The following is a 23,674-nucleotide window of genomic DNA, read 5'->3' as shown; positions in this document are numbered from 1 at the left end:
AAATTTCTGTTGTTTATAATCTACTCAGTTTACAGTACTTTGTTTTAGCTGGCCAAATGGACTAAGGTGTTATGCAGGCAATCCACTCTTCTCTTTTCTAAGTCAATGGATATTATAAAATTACCTGATGATTGCATTAGTAAGTATGAGTTCTTAAGACAAAAGCAAAATAAAATGTAATGTTCTCTTCAAAGAGGAATAAACTGTTTATGCCTCATCTATTTCCTATACTCAATTATCTTGCATCCTATCTTCATCACCAGAGCATCTAAGAGTCCTACTTGACTGGAGAGGTTAAATACTGGAAGGCTTAACATTCTCCAGAATTCAGATCTGTTTGGTCATCTCCACACAGTGTATCAACTTAGGACGAGAAAATGGTACCTCGATAGGATGGAGCCTTCTGTTTGCCTAGAGTGTGAATGCTCTCCAATTCCTAGTCCTTCTAAACCAACGTTGCCTTTCTCTTCTGGAACTCTCAGGATTTAACTCCATATCAAAGCAGGTTTAGCGGGGAAGAGAAGACATACTTTTTTTTTTCCCCATTGGCCACAGATCAAAATTAATATCACTGTGATGGATCCAGAGTCCACCCTAGACCTTAGAAATGGTAGAAAAGGTGTGAATAACTCCCTGAATAACTTGTGAAGCACCAGTCAGGTCCACAAATGTTTCCCTCCTACATGTTCTCCACTGAAGTCTTTTGGGGCTTGAGTGGTTCTAGGTCTGTAGGACCCCCTGTTAAAATACCAATACTCCTAGGACAACTTGAGTGCTCTAGCACAAATATAATTAAGGACATAGCAGTAATATGGAATTTGAGGCCTCCATTCAAGGCAGAGTTTATAAACTCAAAATCTTGATCTTAAAATAAGATTTGGTACCTATCTTATTTCAGAGTGTAACCTATTCAAAGTTCCATTGGTCCAAAGTTTTACTGTTCCCAAAGGCAAAGTGTATTATCTACATGTAGCATTCCCAAAAAACTAAAAAAAAAAAAAAAAGAAAAAATTAAACTGCAAGTATATAAGCTTGTTTACGTGTGAATTTTCTGTAGTAAACAACCAAACATAACATAATAAACTCCAAAATTAAAGCACATAGTGAGTTAAAATGTTATCTTTGAATTTTGACATGCTCAGTTACTGGAGAAAATGTCTAAGAAATCTTTTCTCCTGCAAGATTAGAACAGCAAAATGTATTTTTTTTTTAAGTGAACACTAAATGATAAACTTACATCAGAATTAAATCTCAACTGGCAAATGTTGCATGATATGATTTGCTTTCTTCGATGGGGAAGAGGAACTCCGAATGTATGGTTTATTACAGCTTTCTGAATTGGGTCCATCTGTAATGAGAAAAAAGAAATACAACAAATAGAAATAAAGCTTGTCAGTTCCATTGGAATTTTGCCTATTTCATTAAAGAACCAATCTGTACAGCTTCAATCTACTGCTCACATTATAAAGAACCTTTTGATTCTAAGAAACAACATTTTTACTTTCTTAGTAAAAAATAACATTAAGCCCAAAGCTCAGTATGATAAGGAAATGATAAATTTACCCATTAGAGTCTGCATACTAACTATTTTTCTCGTTTAAAACCAACAATTGTCTCAGTTTAATAACCCTTAAATATAATTAAAGATTTATCAAAATTCAAGTTATTGCTAATGCCAGCAATCTAACACAGAAGTATGTCTATACCATTGCCCAAAAATGGATTTCAAAATAGACTGGTCAGCTGGGAAGCCATGAAAATAAATTATACTCCATTATCCAACATCAACCTTATGCTATGTTTGGTATCTTTTAGACTCTCTAATATACAAATCCTGATTTCTAATAATTGAAACATAGAGATGTTAATTAAGTCATTCAGCAATCACTTGTTGACCATCTAGTATAGAATGTTAACCTATGGATTTATTGGGGGGTGCCAAGAGATTTGGGGCCCGATACCAGTTATCTCCCTCCATTCTATTTCCAGGACAGGACAAACAACAAGTAAAACATAATGTCAGCAGTCCAGCTCTGATAAAGTTTAATGTCCCTTCACCAGGCTTTGTCCTGTGGTTGCTCTGGCTGGAGTGCAGTGGTGAGATCATAGCTCACTGTAGGCTCAAACTCTTGGGTTCAAGCAGTCCTCCCACTTGAGCCTCCCAAGTAGCTGGGAGTACAGGCTTGAGCCACCACACCCAGCCCTTGATCTTAATTCTTTCATGTAACTTCTTTCACTATTCTTGTCTATTAAAGTTGTGATGAAGCTTAAATGTGATAATTCATGAAATTTACTTAGGATAGTCTGGGCACATTAAATAGATGCTGGCTATTATTATATGTTCTGTGTTGTAGCACATGTGAAGATCAAGGTTAATATCAGCCTCAAACACTATACTCATTGTTGGCACATTTCCCATTTTTCAAATGATGAAAGGACTTATAAGAGTCTTCATAATAGATTGAGATAGATCAGAAATTATTTGATACACTCAAAAGTGCTCAGAATGTGTCAGAAATGACTCTCTAATATTCATCTTCTGTGACATATTATAGTTCATTAATTCCCCTAAACAAGCCATTGATCAATTTCATCTCCTTTTGTGTTTATCGAGTCAATGGAATCAGTTAATTCACAGGCTCTCTTCACTGAAAGGAAGGAGAAAGTTTCTGACTTCTTTGTATTCACAGCTCCTATTAGGTTGTCTAGGTACTGTTAACATATGGTTCTGAATAATAACAATAGTAACAACAATAAAAATAGTAGCAGTTAGCATTTATTATAATGCTTTCCATAGGCAAATCACTGGACTAGGTGATTTACATATTACATGGTTACAGTGATAAAGGAGAAGAACTCATAGGTGTAATCATTTTTCTTTTCCACCTTCCCTTTAAATTTATTATCTAACAAACATTAACCCTTGCCCAAATTCTGGATGAAGCTCAGCCTCTCCTCGTTATTTTTCTGGTCACTTTTAGGTATTAACAAATTATAGGCCGGGCACGATAGCTCATGCCTGTAATCCCAGCACTTTGGGAAGGCCGAGGTGGGTGGATCACTTGAGGTCAGGAGTTCGAGACCAGCCTGGCCAGCATGGTGAAACCTTGTCTTTACTAACAGAATACAAAAAAAATTAGCCAGGCATGGTGGCAGGTGCCTGTAATCCCAGGTATTCGGGAGGCTGAGGCAGGAGAATCGCTTGAATCCGGATTGCAGTGAGCTGAGATCATGCCACTCCATTCCAGCCTGGGTGACAGAGTGAGACTCTGTCTCAAAAAACAAATTATAGGATCAGCTCTCTCCTTTACTAGTGAATTCTATAATATTTTCTTTATCTGATTTTATTTAGGTATTGTGTAATTTACATACAATAACAATCACCAGTATTAAGTGTACAAGTGAAATGTGACAAATGCATAGAGTGAGGATAATTGTCACACAGACCTTTTCCACTATCTGGACAAGTTCCCTCTTTCCCCTCTGTGGTCATTCTGTGCCTCCTCCTCCCAGACCCCGAAACCACTGGCCTGCTTTCTATGTATTTTTCCATTTCTGTTTCTGTATTTTGCAATTTCATATAAATGTTATCATAGAGTGGTCATTTGTGTCTGGAATCCATCATTCAATACAATGGTGCTCAGATTCATCCATGTTGTTACACGTATCAGCAGCTTGTTCCTTTTTATTGCTCAGTAGTATTCCTTTGTAAAGATGCACTACTACATGTATTTATCCATTTGCCATTGATGAACATTTCATTATTTTCAGTACATTCTTTGATCTTTTCAAGTCTGAATATGCAACCTAAGATCATTCCTAAAATCAGTTAAGTGTCTTAATCCAAACATTAAAACTTAATTTAAAATTACAGTATCTCTTCCTTAGGTTGGGCCTGCTGTAGAATAGCGGTATGAAGGGCCACAGGACATAGTACAGGATTCTTCTCTACATATAGTGCCAAGTCCCTCACCCCAGCTAAGCTTCTTAACCTTCCTCAATCTTATTTGCCCAGAACCAAAATTAACAATGCACAGAGCTTCAGAAAGCTAAGGGCCACACAAATGTGTGAATCTGCGCTGCTTCAATAGCCCTTATTCTGTTCTCTAGGATCATTCTTCTATCACATCTATAAAAACAACCACAGAGAACACTGAAGGGTAATTTTCCCTTCAGCCACCAGCTGATGGAAAAATTAAAAGCAGAAAGAGGTCATTGACTTACAGGTAGATGCCTTATCATGTTCTCTTGTGTACATTCTGTGCACAAATGGGGTGTGTTTCTATCGGGATAAGGTGAATTATGCCTATAACCCATTAAGGAATATTGAAGTCTCCTTATAATGATACTTTGAAATAAAAATGAACTGTGTATGTATATCAAAGATGCTCTCCGAAAATACATACTGCTGAATTTTTATCATATTTTGGTGACCGGGGTATTATTTTGGGTTTTTTTTAGTAACACTGGGGAGGCAGTGACCACATTCAATCCAAATTTGTAGAGGAGGTATTTTGGGACTAGTTACTTCATGCAAATGTAATATAGTCTGTAGATTAAGTTATTTTGTTTGAATTGAATGATGTTCTGATCACTGTGGCTATAAAATCAGATTTCAAAATGCAAAGTGGTCTATTCTGCAGAGACAATTTTATTTCTCAGAATGCTTAAAAAAATTAACTGAATTACCTTTTAAAATGGATTTCACAAACTATAGATACACCATCAAAAGTAATTATCTTTTATCCTTTTAGAAATCTAGTACAACAAAATGTTTTAATATCTTTATTAATAACAATAAATCATATTCTACAACCATTTACAATGAGGAACTATGAAAGGGCAAAATCTAAATAATAACCAGGTCTGTTATAAATAGTTAATTAAATGATACCACATGCTGTGTAACTAAAAGTAGCCTCTACTATCAAATCAGGGGACACACACACAGCTAGTTTGATCATTTTGTCTAAACTTATCTTTATTTACTATTATAATCAAATATTCTATATAAAAAGAAAGTCACGTATGTTGTTTTTCTCTCCAGGAACCAATGGGTCTGATCTGTCAAAACAGTAACATCTTATTTTGTGTATGCACATTATCGTCAAGAATTTTTCTACAAAATCTGCCTCACGCAATGCCAATATTTGTGGTAGACAGGAAAAAAAGGGGTTCTTGGGTCAGATAAGGTGTAGAAAGTCGAGGTACTACAGCCTAGACATTAACAGCACACAACGGAATATTACAATCTCTGAGATGTTGTACAAGAAAAATATGTTTTAAATGCATGATTTCTAACTTAATATAACCAAGGTTTTTGTTTTTGTTTTTGTTTTTTAATTTACCATCATTGTTCAATGCATACGTTTTAGAAAATACTGATCTGAGAAAATTATTTTTAAAATATAAGTAAAATGTAAAGGTTTCAAATACAATAGTAGACACCAAACGAAGAATGTAATACATAGAAACTTCAGCTATATTTCACCTAACCTGTGCAGCACTGAGTTAAACACAAAAGAAATGGTAAAATCTGCATGGTATTTTAGGATATATTTATTCGATTTCTAAATTGTGGTATTTTGAAAGATAGAATTTTCTAAATCTATTAATCAACTACCCAAACAAAAGTGAAGAATGATACACTAGCTATTGACGCGCTTACCCAAACTCTAGGCTAAAATTCAATTTCAAACTCAGCCCATGGCCTTATTTAAAGCCAAATGAATATGTTTTTCTTCATTTCAGGCTGAAGAACCTTTGCATTTCTATCTAAGGCCTAGGTTTTCCCTCACCTCCCCTCTGGGGATTCTGCTAAATTGATTTGTAAATGAGCATACAGGGGACATGCTTCAAGTACAGCAGCCGCAGCTCAAGGTTCCCTTCTCTAAGACTGTTGGATTTTCAGAGAGGATGAAGCTTAACCCTGAGTTTACAGTTCCTGCTCTAAGAGACCTCTTCTCTCTGTGTTCCTATTATTACTGTGGCTTTCACAATTTCACAGTTCTTAAATCAAAGAATAATAACTCATGCCAGGAAGTTTAGAAGTCCAGAAATTAAAAGGTTGTCTTTTTCAGCTGGTATTTGTATGTAATAATGTCCAGTGACAGTAACTTTAAAAGGTTACACTTACAGGCACTTTCTGTGTGTTTGATGGTCATAGAATTTTTATCCTAAGTTACTGAGGAGCTTTTATGGCCCTTTGTCCAATATCACATAACTAGTAAGTGGGAGACTTGCTAACACAAGCCTCCCACCATACCCCTGTGAGTCTCTCAGGCACCATAATCAAGCTTTGTAATATTCATCATATTCAAATATGAACATTTGTGACTCTCCAGTATGAACTGACACTGAGTGGAGATCCTGGTGTATTTATTACATTGACTTTGAATTAGTAAAATGTTTTTATATTACTCATATTCATATGTTAAAAAACAGTAAAAATTCCTTAAAATCTCACTCCCACAAAATTTTTCCATTTGAGAAATTCCTTTTTCTTTAACTTTTTAAATGAACAAATAACTTACACACAAAAAGTACATACATTTTAAGTGTATCCTTTGCAGATTTTTTTAAACATATGCATACCCTCATATTTACACCATCCCAATAAAGAGATGGAACATTTTCAGCAATCAAGTCTCTCAGTCCTGTACTTAGGAAGTCAATTATGAGATATCACCAGATATTTTTACCTGCTTTTGCACTTCATAAAAATGTAAGTATACAGTATGCATTCTTTTGTGTCTGGCTTCTTTCATTCAACATTGTGTTTATATTTCAGTCATTTTTGTTGCTATATAGTATTCCATTCTAAAACTATATCCTAATTTTTGCCAATTCTACTGTTGAATAGTTGCGTTGCTTTCCTTGTTAATCTATTAGGAATAAGCTATTAAAAACAATTCTAGGCATGTGATTTGTTGGATAAAGTAGTCATTTATCTGAGATACATAACTAGGAATTAAATTTCTAGGTTATAGAATATTTATATAGGATAAACTTTAATAGGTGTGGCCAAAAAGTTTTTCAAAATGGTTGTTACAGTACTGCAATGTAATACTGGCACTAACTATCCAGAGTTGGTGTAGACTCCATGCTTTAAGGGCATAGTCCCCAACAAGACTCTACTTCAAACACCAGTCACAAGTTTGAGGGTCCACAAGCCACCTGCATTTGTGACAAATTGGCTACAAATTTTGGGGCTCCCATGCCCCCAACAGGTTTGACAACTTGCTAGAATGACTTATATGGCTCAAAAATAGCACTAAACTTATGATTATAATTTTATTGTAAAGGACATGATTCAGAAGCAGCTCAATGAGGAGACACATAGGGCTAGAACTAGGAGGATCCTGAATCAGAGCTTCCACATCTTCTCCCCATGGAATTGTGATGCATTACCCTCCCTACACCTTTCAAACCAAAGAACCTCACCCAAATTTTGCCGTCCATAGTTTTTTTGTGGATTTCATTATCTAGGCATGATTGACTGAATCGCAGGGCACATGAACTCAATCTCCAGCATCCTTCCACTCCTCAGAGGTTGGGATGACATTACTGGGCTCAAAGCCCCAATCCTTGAATTATATGGTTAGTCTTTCTGGTGACTGGACCCTATCCTGACTCAGCTCATTAATATAAACCCAGATGTAATACAAGAGGTCTAGATACTATCACTTGGGAAATTTTCAAGTTTTAGAGGTTACCTAGCTGGAACTGAGGACAAAGATAAGGCCAAACTTTTTATAATACAATACTTCTACATCCTTGTACTTTGGATACGTAATTTTATACAGTTGTAAGCATAATATGGAAATGATATTTATTTTGCTTTTCATTTAACAATATATCCCAAGAAACTTTCACTTCAGTTTTCATATTTACCAATTAAATGGTGGCATACAATTTCCCTAAATGATTGTATTGATGGGGCTCAGAATAGAATACCTCCAAGTATGTACCTTGACACGCTGGGTACTTTAAAGTGAAGGACATAGGAAGACCTTAGATCATGTCCTTTTGTCCAATCACATTTCTACACAATGGTCTCTTCTTCATCAAACCTACGTATAAAAATAGAGTTTCCCCGGGTCCTTGGGTTTTCATTTCTGATTAATAGTGTTTCAGGTAAAACTTTGATTAAATAAATCTCGTTAACCTGTATTTTGTTAATAGGAATGTCAGCTCTGACCCTTATGATGAGTGAGAAAAGGTATCACAGCTTTCCACCCCTGCACAGCAGAAAACCTGGAAACAGTGGAAACATGGCTCAAAGGGTCTTTCCAGGGAAAGATAAATAAATTCAACTACATAAAGCTGTATATTAGAAGAAAACAATAATGGCTAACTTAAAGTGGGTACTTAGATACATGAGGCACTGCCCATAAGGACTTGTATGTCATATCTCATTAGAACTTCACAATATCCCTAGGAAGTAGACACTTTTTTTAAATCCTCCATTTTTTATATGAGAATTTTTAAGCACAAACACATGAACTTAATTAGATTAGGGTTTTACAACTGGGTACTTCTAGAGCTGTGATTTAAATTCAAGAAATCTAACTCCACAATCTGTACTCTTAACCACCACACAATATTTTCTTTCATCAGCAAAAGGAAAAATAAATATGTTTAAACAAACAAAAAGGTGAAAAGGAAATGTCTACACCCTCTAAATCAATTAGGTTCTCTAGATATACAGAAGAACTCTAGAAATCACTAAGTAAAAGATAAAATACCAATGGCAAAATGGTTAAGGTGCATTGAAAAGCAATTTGTAGAAGACAATATCTGAATGGCCAGTAAAAATACAAAATGTACTGGTTAAAGTGAAAATAAAATTTAAAATAACAAGATTATGGTTTTTACACAAATGGTTGGCAAAAAGAAATCTGACATTAGGTACTGACAAGGACTTGGGAAAAATGGAGAAAAATTTGGCAACACCAAGTAATGTTGAAAGTAAACCTAATATATGACTTAAACATTCAACTGGAGAAGCTCAGACTCATGGGCACCAAGAGATAATTACAAGGAAGTGTTCTGCAGTTTTGTTTCTATCAACAAATGGTCAAAAAGCTACAGGATGGAAAACCATACAAAAGTTATAAGAAACTCATTAAATATTTATAAGCAGGGAAAGAGAAACAAAAACAAAATACAGAAGAATATCTAAAATATGGCATCAAACACTTAACAATTACACATGCCTAGTTAACAAAGAAAGTAGGAAGTTAGAATCATACCATTTTATAACTCTTAAAGAAATAATGGGCCGGGCACGGTGGCTCACCCCTGTAATCCCAGCACTCTGGAAGGCCAAGGAGGGTGGATCACCTGAGGTCAGGAGTTCAAGACAAGCCTGGCCAACATGGTGAAACCCCGTCTCTACTAAAAATACAAAAATTAGCTGGGTGTGGTGGCGGGTGCTTGTAATCCCAGCTACTTGGGAGGCTGAGTCAGGAGAATCTCTTGAACCCGGGAGGCAGAGGTTGCAGTGAGCTGAGATCATGCCACTGCACTCCAGCCTGGGCAACAAGAGTGAAACTCCATCTCAAAAAAAAAAAAAAAAAAAAAGAGGAAGGGAGGAAGGGAAAGAAAGAATGTATCTAGGCAGCGACCAACAATTACTACTAATCAACATAAAGAGACAAGTAGGCATCAAGTATCTCCTGAGAAAGCATAATGTCACCTATGAGGAAGTTTTGCCAAAAATATAGAACTTGAATGCGATAAAGACTCTGGATGTAATTGTCTTTGGTCAAGAAATAGAGGGACATACACACATGAAAAGTCTCTACGTGAATAAAGTCTGCAAATTCCTAACTGAAAAAACTACAGAATAAATGACAAGGTTTCTTGAACATATAAATGGCTAGAAAATAATTGGGGTAAGACCTATAACTAAAGATACCTAAGAGACATAGCAGCCACTTCAAACAATAGGCCATACATGGTTCTTGATTCTAACAAACTTCACAATAAACATTAGGAGACAATTGAAGGAAAGTAATACTGGATTTTTGATAATAAATATTTTTAAATCTTTAGTTGTAATCATTGTGGCATGATTGTGTGCTTTAAAAAATCATTATCATTTAGAAATACATAGTGAAATATATACCAACAAAATGATATTATTGAGACATGCTCCAAAATCTTTGAGAGGATTTAGAGGGTAACTGGGTGGGGATAAGATGAAATAAGGTTGGTCCTGAGTTGATAATTGCTGAAGCTAAGTGATGGATTTTTAGATTTTCATTACGCTATTCTATCCTTTTACATATTCAGAATATTCCTTAATAAGAAGTTAATAATATACATGCATGAATTCCATAAATTGATTGTGGATGCACATATTTATATATAAAATTATGAGAACTAGAATGCAAGGAAGGGCACACACCAAACTCCTAGTTGTTTTCTTTTGGAGATCTAGGGATAGGACTAGCTAAGTGGCTGAAGAGGACTATAGCTAAATACACAATGTTTCATTTTCTTAACAAATATAAAACAACTGGAAGCAAATATGACAAAATATTAACAGTTGTAAAATTCAGAGTGAAACAAATATGGATTTCTGTTATAAAATTTATCATTATTTTCTTTTGAATTCTTTACAAATATGTAAAAGTGCCAATCATTCAGTGTCATGAATGAGTCAAAATAATTTGGAGTGATGTAGCCTTTATTCTACTTTCTATGGGATTTGCTGCAAAATTTAACAGGAGTATCAGTCACCCAAGACCAAGACCCAGGTCTGTGCAGGGTGGAGGTGGGAGGGTGGTGTTTAATGGAGGTACACAAAAAGTCTTACGGTTACTTTGCTTTTGCCAAATAGCAAAAGAGATATACACTGTTCATTTAACAAATAAATTCATTCAACTAGGGACAGGCTTATTTCTATTAATCTCCTAAATCAGGTCAAACCCAAATTTGATGATTTGGTCAGAAGTAGGAAATATAACATGTATAAGTCACATAAATAGATTAAGGGAATAGTATTTTTTAATACACCAAGCTCTCTTTTACCTTTAAGTCATTTGCACTTCCTCTAACTTGAAAAATCTTTTCCCTGTGCTTTTTAGTCCATCATCCGCTGGCTAGTATTTTCCCAGCTTTCAGGACTCAATTATGATGTCTCTTTTTGCTGAACTCTCATCTGACCTTCTTCAACGAGGCTAAGTCTTTCCAGGCATGGAAATACAACACTCCACACCATCTGAAAATGTCTCTTGACTTTTTGTCTCTCCCAAAACAGTAAAGTCAAGGCAGGGTTGGGTCTCATTATTCTTTGTACACAGCAATTAGCAGAGTGGCTCACACTTATCAAGGGCTCAGTACCTGTCTGTTGAATTGCTAAATAAATTGAGCAACATTGAAACCCAATATCTAAACAATATCAGTCTTGGTGTAGTATTAACAATAGCAGTGGGAAAACCTGGATTCAACAAGAAAAGTTTAGGCATAAAAAGGTGGAAAGAGTTTAATAGAAGCAACGGCATATGGGAGAATCATTTCATGACACAATATGGAATACAGAATACCAACTCTGTGAGTAAACTCTACAACTGCAAACCACCAAGCATAATTTACATATATTGTCATCTAAACAATTGAGCAATTGGTTTATCAGGTTCTCTCATCTATATTTAATGTGCCAACACCAGACTATTTTTGCACCAGGACATCTTGTTTGACAAAGGCCAACACCCACAGTGGTCCCTTGAGGAACTAAGGAGGAGCTGATTTTGTTCAGAAAATCAATACTTGAACGTAAATAAGTAAAGGCATTTGATGACTTCCAAGTACTCAGGACATGTAATTTAAGAAATATTTCATTGTCAGTAGATTTCTGCCATGGCTATTTCCCTAATGTTCTATGGTAGCTTAATACAGCTGAAAGGATGGACGAGCTTAAGGGCATCTTCAGACATTATTTTTCTTAGAGTCATTTATGTGCTCATGCAAATTACATTTAACCAATATATTGGGATCCTATTGTGGAATGCCCACAGACATTTGCACTCTGCTTTTTAAATGGAAGTATGTAATTGTTACCAACGCAATTTGTCAGTTAAGCCCTGGGCACAATTTTAGAACTCATCCATGTGTGATATCTCCAGTGGGTGGAGACTATGTTTCACCCATGTTCATATACCTGGTGATTCTTATTCCTTTCCCTGGAACCCAGAGCACTCAATACATATTTAAACTTTATTGAAACTTCTCACTTTATAAATGAGAAAAGCTACAGTTAGAGAAAAAAAGCAAGTCTAAGAAAAAAGAAAGGGAAGAAAGTGATTTTATTCCATTAATGAGCTTTCTTTTTCTGTAACAGGTTTTTTCTAGACAATAGAACATTATTATTTTTAATTGATACATAATATGCATATTTATGGAGTAACAATGTGATATTTTGATACCTTTATACGATGTCTAATGATCAAATCACGGTAATTAGCATATCCATCACCTCTAACATTTATCAGTTCTTTGTGTTGGGAACATTCAGTGTCTTCTCTTTTAGCTATTTGAAGATACAGAATAAGAACTTAATCTATATCTTTAATAAAGTGCTAAAGAACAATAGAACTTATTCTTCCTATCCAGCTGTAATTTTGTATCTGTTACAAAATTTTGTATCTGTTACAAAATCTGTAGCTGTAATTTCTCCTTATCCTCCTTTCTCCCTATACTTCGCTGCCTCTAGTTATCACTATTCTACTGTTACTTCTATGAAATCTACTTATTTAGCTTCCACATATGAGTGATGACATGTGGTATTTGTCTTTCTGTGTCTGGCTTATTTCACTTAACATAATGTCCTCCAGGATCATCCATGTTTCTGAAAATGACAACATGTCATTCTTCTTTATGGCTGAATAGGATTCCATTATGTATATATACTACATTTTCTTTATCCATTCATCCATTGATGGACACCCAAGTTAATTCCGTATCTTAGCTATTGTGCATAATAACTGCAATAAACACAGGAGTACAGAGATCATTTTGACATACTGATTTCCTTTCTTCTGGATATATACCGAGTAGTGGAATTGCTGGATCAGATAATAGTTCTATGTTTAGTTTTTGGAGGAAACTACATGCTGTTTTCCATAATGGCTGTACTAATTTACATTCCCACCAATAGTGTATAGGAGTTCCTCTTTCTCTGCAACCTCACTAGCAGGTTATTTTTTGTCTTATTATCATAGCCATTCTAACTGGGGTGGGATTATATTTCATTGTGGCTTTGATTTGCATTTCGTTGATAATTAGTGATGTTGAGCATTTTTCATGTACTTGTTGGCCATTTGTATATTTTTTTCTTCTTTTTTTTTTTTTTTTTTCGAGACAGGGTCTCACTCTGTTGCCCAGGCTAGAATGATGTAATGCAATCTCAACTCACAGCAGCCTCAACTTCCTGGGCTTAAGCGATCCTCCTACCTCAGCCTTCCAAGAAGCTGGGGCTACAGGAGCTCACCACCAAGTCTGGCTAATTTTTAAAATTTTTTCTTTGTAGAGACAGGGTTGTGCCATGTTGCCCAGGATGACCTCAAACTCCTGGGCTCAAGCGATGCTCCTGGTCCTGGCTTCCCAAAGTGCTGGGACTACAGGTGCAAGCCACTGCACCCCATATTTATACATTTTCTTTAGAGAAATGTCTATTCAAGTCATTTGCACATTTTTTAAATTGGATTAATTCATTTTTTGCTGTCAAGTTCTTTGAATTCTTTGCATATTATTGATATTAATCCCTTGTTGAATGAATAGTTTGCAAATATTTTCCTTCACTCTACAGGCTGTCTCTTCCCTCTGTTGATGATTTCTTTTGCTGTGCAGAAGCTTTTTAGTTTAGTATAATCGCATTTCTTTATTTTTGCCTTTGTTGACTGTACTTTTGAAGTCTTATACATAAAATCTTTGCCCAGACCAATGTACTAAAGTGTTTCCCTATGTTTACTGCTAATAGAGTTATAGTTTTGGGTATTACGTTTAGATTTTTAATCAATTTCACATTGATTTTTATATAATACATGGGGAGAGATAGGGGGTCTAGTTTTATTCTTCTACATATGGATATCCAGTTTTCCCTGTATCATTTATCTAAGAGACTGTCCTGCCCCTATTGTATGTTCTTGGTGCCTTTGTCAAAAATTAGTTGGTTATAAATATGTGTGTTTATTTCTAAGTTCTCTATTCTGTTCCATTGGTTGATATGCCTGCTTTTATGCCAGAACCATGCTGTTTGGGTTTCTATAGCTTTGTAGTGAATTTTGAAGTCAGGTAGTGTAATGCCTCCAGCTTTGTTCTTTTTGTTCTGCATTGCTTTGGCTATTTGGGGTCTTTTGTGGTTCCATATGAACTTCAGGAGTTTTTCTATTTCTATGAAAAATATCATTGGTATTTTGATAAGGATTGCATTTTTTAGAAAAGAATAAATGATGCCTGATTATCTTAATATCTGTGGAGGAAACTCCAGCGTTTAATTTGAACACTGTAGAGACCTTGTCATCAGCACTTACAGAGTCTTAGTTCCACTCTTAATTCCTTTCTATTTTGATTAGAATCCTGTTTCTAGTGGCCTCACATAACAAAATCTCTTTCAAAGACAATGGATGTCTATGATACCTATTGCCACAAAGAGAAGTCAGGTTTCTCGATGTTTATGACTGGTCTCTGAATAAAGCATAATTCTGGTTATTAACCCCACAACTCCAGAATTGGGATTCTATTTTCAAGGAATATCCTAGACAACATGGCATTATTAATTGAAAAGGAAATATATTCCAGAAATCTATTCTGTTACCAGCTGTATCACAATTCCACAATGCATCTGGTTCTTGGGCAAGTCACTGAAACGTGGGTCAAATGTTGAAAGCTGCTGTACTGTGATGTGAAAATAAAGGTAAGGACAATATACTTTTGTACATAGATTATAGATGGCTAAATTTTAAGAATTTTCTCTTATTCTAAAATATGTTCTTCTGACTTTACTGTTAAAATTTTCTTTTATGAAATCCTGGTGCTATTAAAGGGAGGGATTTATTCATTTACTTATTTTTTATGTCCAGGTTTGAAAAAAAGTAAAAATTAGAAAGTCCTATATTGGCCTTTTCATATTTATTTTTTAATATTTTAATGTGTTTTCTAGGACAGTTATAACAAAATACTGCAAACTCAGTGGCTGAAAACATCAGAAATTTATCATCTCACATGTCTGGAAGCTAGAAATTTGAAATCAAGGTGCTGTCAAATCCATGCTTCCTCTGAAACCTGTAGGGGAGCATCCTTCCTTGCCATTCCTAGCTGCTGGTGTTTTGCCGGCCATCTCTGGTGCCCTTTGTCTCATAGGTACATCATTCCAATCCTCCCCTTTTGCATTGTATTCTCCCTGTGTATCTCTGTGTCTGTGCCCAAATTTCTCCTTTTATAAGTCTACCAATCATATCGAATTACCCTAATGACCTCATTTTAACTTGAGTACCTCTGTAAAGGCTCTGTTACCAACAAGGTCATATTCTGATGTACTGTAGGTTAGAACTTCAACATTTCTTTTTTGGAAGGGCACAATTCAACTTAAAACAAATGTAACGGATGATATAAGAATCTAGTAACGACTGGGAAATTTTACTCAGGCATAAGTGCTAGGATATCCTGGTTAATGAAAAATTAATAATTACAATTAGTTTTCCTGTCTAAATAACTAAAAGGAAAAGTTCAAACAATAAATGAATTACTGAGACTGTTTCTTGCCTGCCCCTGTTCTGGACGTGACCAATTTTAGCCTCAAAGAATTTTGTGATCCCCAAGGGTCTAGGAAGAAGAGAGCTCAAGGAATTAAAATGTTTAGAGATGAGGAGAATAGAATTGAAATAAGTAGTGTACCAATTAATGGCAGATCTTTACTAACCAGACTGCAAACAATAGATATTTTTGAAATGTCACAAAATTAAAGTTACGAAGTCTAAAGAAAAAAAAATTAAACAATGGCACATTGGTAAGAACCATATAAACAATTATCCCAGTTTTCATTGTTTGGTTGATTATAAAAGGCATAAATTGTGGGCAATACCTAAGCTGTGCATTTTTTTCTCGCTTTACTGCCTTTTTTTTTCTTTGTTTCAGTCACCATTTAATGCCTTTGGAAAAGTATAATGATGTGTGCAATGGCTTTTATACACATTCCTTCTCTGTAGGTTATCTTTTTAATCTTTTCTGCATGACAATTCCAAGATTATATATATATATGAAATGTAGCACATAAGAATATCCTTGCTTGTTTTTATGTTTTGCTCAAAAATGCGAATGTACATATATATCTGTGAATATATATGTTTGTGTCTATGTGTGTGTGTGTATATATATGTATATACATATTTCTGTGCTGATTTATGTACCCGTATTTACCCACCAGTTCCCTACAAAAGGTCCCTTCAATGCTTGTTATTTGGCATTCCTCAATTTCTTTTGTTCTGTGTTTTGGCTAAGGTGGATATTTTCTTGAAATATTCTACTTCTCCTGGCGCTGAAGTATTCATTCACTAATTTACATCCCTCCTCCCGCTGTAAGTGCCCTGTATGCCTCTTTCTCTTAGCCAGTGATGTGGAATTCAAGCCACAAGGGACATTTTACTTTGGAAAACACTGCCTTCCAGGAACTAGCCAGGTCTACATTTCTCCATTCATTTTCCATTACTACTTGCCCCAGACATTTTGCTGCAGTAACATAGACCTGCTGGCAATGCCTTACATAATCCAGTGTATTTTATTGTCTCCTTTTCTTTTCAAAGTCTCTTTCCTTTCTTCAGTCTTTATCACTTGTATATCAGATGTATAATTCCTATCTATCTCTCCAAATGCAATTGGTTCCAGCAAGACTTTCTCTAGTCTCTAGAGTCGGCAAAGCTAATACAGTCCTTCAAGGCCTCATAGCACCCTATAAATTCTAGTGCCATGTCATTTACCATCTTCTACTGAAATAATATGCTTATATTCTCCCCAACCTAAATTGCAAAAGAGGTAGGATGTTGTATTTATCTTAAAACAAGTGCTTGATGACAGAGAGGGCTCAGTAAAGATTTATTGTTAGAAAAATTATTAGACATGTGAAAACAGCCACCCTAGTTGATTGTCAGTCATTTTAAGGAGAAAAAGCTGGTCCAAGATATAATTCTTGGTTGAAGCCACATTGTTCAACTTTGTAGAAGAATTGCATTGTTATCTGAAGGTGACTGTGTTTTGGAGCCTTGATGTACATATCAAAAATAAAAACTGCATGTTTATAAAGTAAAATTAATAGTCTAGCTTTTAAAATGCTTACCAAGTATTTTAGCTATTCTCAACCCTGGCTGTATACTAAGAATCACCTTGGGAAGCTTGTTAAAGGTACAGAGCCAGGGCCCCAAAACAATGCTGATTCAACTCAATGTTTAAAATCCTCCTTAGGGATGACTGAGATGCATTGCTCAAAACATTAGTAATAGAATCACCTTTCTTAGATTAAAATTTTTTTACCAGATATTTCCAAAATACCAATGTTCTCTCTTCCACCAATAAATAATTTTGTGGCCAAATAATTTTATACAGGGTACAGTATTATCCTCATTTTACAGAAAAGGAAACTGAGGAAAAACCAGGATAAATGATTTGCCATGGTATCCTATATATTATAGCTCTAAGATTGACATCCAGGTTTACTGAAATTCAGTGTTCTTCCTTCCCATCATACTGACTCTGAAGTTGTGTGGGGTTGGTAAACAAACTTCTGAACTCAATCTATAAACTGGATCTGAATCTGGGTTTTTTGGTGGTTGGCATATCACAAGGCAGAAATGCATACACATTAAATAAAACAAAAACTGATGGAGAAAACTAAACCAGAGCAACCTGAAATAAAACAAGGGCTATTAAAAAGTATCTCCAACAGTTGACTTGCTTTTAATACAGGGTAGGCTATTTTTAATTCCCACCAAATTGCTAAAGCACTAGTTCTCTTTTCTGCATATTTTTTTTTTCTCTACTCTGCCTATTTTTCACTCATGGGCCTTTCTTAATAAGTTAAAGAAACTAATGTAAAAGTGGACTAAGTCAGAAGCTTGAAACATTTAACAAAGGTCAAGTGTTCAGCAAGACGTTCTCAATTGTGGAGATAAAGGAAGGATAAAGTCAAGGATATCTGATATTTCTAAAAACCTTAAAGATTAAGTCCACCTGAACCACAGGTGAAGCTAAGCCAGCACCATAGAACTTCTCTTAACCATGTAGGTACAGTCACCTTTTGGTTGCATTTTTAACACTTTATTTATTTATTCATTCATTCATTCATTCATCCTTTGAGAGGGAGTCTTGCTCTACGAACCAGGCTGGAGTGCAGTGGCGCCATCTCTGCTCACTGCAACCTCCACCTCCCAGGTTCAAGCTATTCTCCTGCCTCAGTCTCTGGGATTATAGGCACACACCATCACGCCCAGCTAATTTTTGTATTTTTAGTAGAGACCGTGTTGGTCAGGCTGGTCTCGAACTCCTGACCTTGTGATCTGCCCGCCTCGGCCTCCCAAAGTGCTGGGATTACAGGCATGAGCCACTGCACCCGGCCTTTTAACACTTTTAATGTCTACCGTATAGAAACATATATACAATTTTTCGAAAAACACAAAATACAGTGCTGTTGGGCGATTGGTGGCTTCCTATATAAACTACAATATAAACTATAAAAACTAAAATATAAACTGTAACCATTTAAACCACTCTTTTCATGGCCCAAAGGGGTTTGCACATAGTTTCCCATGAGCAAGCACATTGAGAAACACTGATTTAAGAGGTTATTTTGTTAGAACACTACCTAATACATTTTGTATTTCCCATGCACTTCAAGACTTCCATAGGGGCTCTTAGAATATACTATCTTAAAATATCTTTTCTGGTTTTAAAATTTTCTTATCAAAGAATGCACACATAGCAACAAATACAAGGGTACAAAACAGCTTCAGATGAGGAACAAAACTCTCTGCTCTAACCTTCCCAGCCCAGAGGTAAATATTTAAAACACTGATTTACTATTAGGACTTTTTTTCTGCTGATTGACATCACAGCTCTAAATAACATGCTAATATATTTAAATCTCTAGGCACTAAGGAAGATGAGAATTTAATATGTATATTCTGTCACATTTTTTGTCTTTTTTCCATACTTTTTCTACATAGTCTTTAAAAGTTTTTATTCGTTTAAATATTGTATTGTTATGTTACCCTACATAGTTATTTTTATTCATTCAATATAAATATTAAATTAATATTTTCATTTAAATATTCTATTATGTTATAACTATACGTAGTATGTTTCCACTTTTATATTTGGTTCCCTTCATTTGAATCAGGATCTCAAATTCCCTGAAGTTATTCAGTTTTTTTCTTTTCTCCTTCAGTTTCCAATTCTCAAATTATTTCAGCTACACTTACACATTTATTTATTTATTTTACTTATTTACTTATTTATTTATTTATTTTTTGAGACAGAGTTTTGCTCTGTCGCCCAGGCTGGAGTGCGATGGCGTGATCTCGGCTCACTGCAGCCTCCACCTCCCGGGCTCATGCTATTCTCCTGCCTCAGCCCCCCCGGTAGCTGGGATTTCAAGCACACACCACCACAGTAGGCTAATTTTTGTATTTTTACTATAGACGGGGTTTCACCATTTCAGTTTGGCCAGGCTGGGCTCAAAGTCCTGACCTCAAGTGATCCGCCCACCTTGGCCTCCCAAAGTGCTAGGATTACAGCCGTGAGCCATTGCACCCGGCCCATTTACACTTTTAAATGTCCAAAAACTTTCTAACTGAAATATTCTTTTAACTGCAACTCATTGTTCCAGACTTTGTCCGTGAGTGACTTTAAAATTTGAAAGCTAATAAACAGTATCATAGTTTTAATTTTATTAATATTTTTGTCTGCTGGCTGGATAATGTGACAGAATTAGACTTCTTTTTTACACTTGATCTTAGCCAAAAGGCCGAGAAGCTATTAGACTTCTTTTTTATGCTTTCAATACTACAAATCTTGGCTTGTTCAAAAGGGAATTTAAGTAGCTTCTCTTTTCTTATTATTCATCAACTGATTAAAATTCTGTCTTATTTTTGTCTTCTACATATATAAACCATGTTTTTCTAGTTTCTTTTTGCCTTTATTTTCTACAAATAATGTGTTTTTATCTTGATGTAAAACAAATTTTCTTCTTCTTAGTCATCAATCACCATGTTTTCAGCCCTACTGGTCCCATGCTTTCTGCCTTATTCATCCATCATTCTACCTGCAGACCCTAATTCTAGACTGTCTCCAGGATCTGACCTCACACTCCTCTAGTTTTCTATTCCATGCACTTCCATGTACCCTATGATTTCTAGAAATATTTAAAGCTTTCATCTATTGACAATCCCAAACACCTCTGTTCTTTTGTAGCTATATTTCCTTTTTGTAGCTCTTTAAATTTAAGAAAATCTCCAGAGAAAAGAGATTGTATGTGTAGAATCTTTGTGCCAGTTTGAAATATAACTAGAGTTATTTCTAAATGTGTTTTAAATAACAAATCTAAAGAAAAGTAGTCTTGGTTTCTAAAAATGGATATTCATCCAAAATACCTGACATCAATAAAGTTTGCAGGTAAAGGATTATTGTTGCTCATATTTAACCATAAAAAATGATTCCATTTAAATAATAGGCTTTCTAAGTAACATTTTGCCATCAAGAACATGATTTAGGATCATGTCACTTCCTCTGAAATCTTCTGGGAACTCTCAGTCAGAGTTACTTTCCTTTTCTTGGAATACATAATTCCTTCCATTATGAAAATAATATATGACAGCTAAAACTACATTTTTAGCTTTTCTCTGTTGCTAAATTTCCTTTGTCTTTCAAGTAAACTTTCTAAACCAGTTCTCCAGATCTTTCTGGATAATCATTTGCATTTTGTAAAGGAATCTTGGCTCAAAATAAGCAAACATAAAGAAAGGCAATCACAACAAAGGAAATGTACTAGTACTATAGATTTCTGTTAATTACCTGCCAAAATAATCTGGCTGCCTGCGCACCTCGGGGATAGTGATGTTAACTCTTAACAAAAACAAATCATGGATCAGATGTCAGTCTACTAAGCCAAATTTCAAACTACTCCAAAACATTCCACAGGAAAGGGCCATATACTGCATAACACACCTTGGCAAGAGTTCCCATAGCTGTTTTCACTTTATCATATAAATCCACAAAGGAATACATTAAAGACAACACACGGTTCAAATAGGTGATAAAGGGGATAGCTGAGCCTGGAAAATGGAAAGATAAAATTGGTCCTAAAGCAATAAGGTATCCTGGCCTGGCGCAGTAGCTCATGTCTGTAGTCCTAGTACTTTGAGAGGGCGAGGTAGGGGAACTACTTGAAGCCAAGAGTCCAAGACCAGCCTTGGCAACATAGCAAGACCCCATCTCTACAAAATTAAATAAATATATGTATTATATTATAAATATAAATACAGACACACACACACACACACACACACACACACACACACACACACACATTTGGGCACGGTGGCACGCACCTGTAGGCCCAACTACTTGAAAGGCTAAGATGAGAGGATCACTTAAGACCAGTAGATTGAGGCTGTAGTGAGTTATATTTGTGCCACTGCACTCCAGCCTGGGTGACAGAGGGAGACTGTCCCTAAGGGGAAAAAAAAAGAAGGTATGTTGGAATACAAATATTGAGGTGGGTAGGCCTGTACTGGCCTTCCAGAATAGTGCATCCATTACTATTTTTATCTTGAAAAAGACTACTGGGAAGATTAAACGAAATAATATATGCAAAGTACTTAAAGCCAGGCATGTTCAGAATCCATAATGGTATTGCGGTTTTCAGACACCATTATCCTTCAGATACTGAGGGCCAAATAAACAGGAGAAGTTATTAGACTCCTATGCTGTATGTCCAATGCTTATGGTCATGATGAAATATATAATCATTAGAATATTCTGTATTGATTGTAGAGAGATTAGTTAATATAGTGAAGAACTGAAAACAATGAATTAAAGACAAATTGAGGAGGTTGGGCAGTTTGATAAAGTTGTAAGGAAGAAGCTGAACATGTAGGCTTGCAAGAAGGATGGAATTCAGTCAGTGCTGACAAGCGGGAAGGATGCTGTCTACATGGCAGAAGATGTTTCCTGCATCTCTGCGGAGTTTTGTTCAAGGATGGATACATAACCTATCTGGGCAGAAAAAATAATGCCAAACAAATGGTTCTGACCTTCAGAAAATAACCCAGAATAATGAAGGGTAGACAAACATAAATATATTTTAATTAGAATTAGCAAGTATTGAAATAAAGATATAAGTACTTGGGAACAGAGGAGAGGGGTCGTTTACTCAGTTTGTGGGCATCCTGGAAGACTTCAAATGAGTGATAGTATTTGAGCTGGATTAGTAGGAATTATTTACTTAGAAAGGAGAAAATGATAGAACAGAAACACCCAAGTAAACGTATGAAAGAATGTTATGTCAGTAAACATTTAAAATTTTGGTATGAATGGAGAATAGTATACGTGGAAGAGATGAAAGTGGCAAGACAGATTGGGACATGCAAATGAATTGTCCTGTGTGCTGTGTTAATGAATTTGGACTTTTCCCCTTTTAGCAATGTTAGGTTAAAAGGAACATTCAACTCAAATGTATACATAAAAAAGTTTGTATTTTAGAAAAAAATAATTTGGACAAGAACTTGAAGGAAGAAAGTCAATCTGGAGTCAAAAAGACAAATTAAGAAGTTTCGTTTTGTAATAGTCCAGCTGAAAAATACAGGACATAATTCAGCCTGTAGCAACTGGAAGACTGAAGGAGAGACTGGGGACATTTTTAGGATATAGGCTTTTAAGTCAGCATTACCTATTTGAAATAAGGCCCCAGAAAGGCTCGTTCTTCTCATTTGGGTAACTGAATGAATAGTGACAACACAGACCATCATATGAATAAAGGAAGAATGGCAAATTTTAGAAGGATGTGTAGACAAGGGAATTAGTTCATATTAGGAACATTAAATTTTATATGCTTTTAGCAGGTTTATGAGATATGTAGTAGATATGTAAAAAAATTTAAGGTTCAGGAGTTTTAAAATGTGTTCAGTGTTGAGGTTATACATTTAAGAATTACTGGTATAACTGAAGACATAAGAGTGAATGATATGTAACAGACTTTGAGTAACGTTAGAAGAAACAGGGCTACAATGAGATTCCTGGGAAAGCATTGATGTTTTCAGGGATGGCAGAGAAAAAAGATCCAACAAAGGAGCCTGAAGAGGTGAGAGTGGGAGGAGAAATAGGAGAGAATGGGACACATATCTGAAGGGAAAGAGGACTTAGAAAAAAGGGATTATCAGACAGGCCAATTTCTGTGCAATTTTTGAAGGTTTTTTAAAAGGTAGGTTCTATTGTCTCCTTTGGATGCCCAATTTTAGTGCCCATCAGTTTATAATGACTACATTATAAGCATGTAGTCCATGGCAGGCAGTGTGACTAAGCCTGAGGATAAAAAGACAAGATAAAGTTCCTGGTCTCAGTGAGTGTGCAGTCTAGTCGGGATGACAAATGTATGTAGAGATAAATACCACAGTACACGATA

General features: G+C 35.4%; 1 protein-coding gene across 3 annotated transcripts in view; it reads right to left on the bottom strand.

The window, feature by feature from the left end:
• The window catches only part of ZNF385D (zinc finger protein 385D), a 981,405-nt gene that overhangs the window by 147,928 nt on the left and 809,803 nt on the right, over nt 1–23,674 (bottom strand). For all 3 annotated transcript variants that reach the window (XM_054552513.2, XM_002814010.6, XM_054552514.2), the window contains one exon: nt 1,238–1,348. In XM_054552513.2, coding sequence (XP_054408488.1) covers nt 1,238–1,348 — 111 coding nt within the window. The remainder of the gene's footprint in view (nt 1–1,237; nt 1,349–23,674) is intronic.

The sequence above is a fragment of the Pongo abelii genome, chromosome 2, assembly GCF_028885655.2.
Source record: "Pongo abelii isolate AG06213 chromosome 2, NHGRI_mPonAbe1-v2.0_pri, whole genome shotgun sequence".
Taxonomy (NCBI): Eukaryota; Metazoa; Chordata; class Mammalia; order Primates; family Hominidae; genus Pongo; species Pongo abelii.
This window is presented reverse-complemented; position numbering and strand designations above follow the sequence as displayed.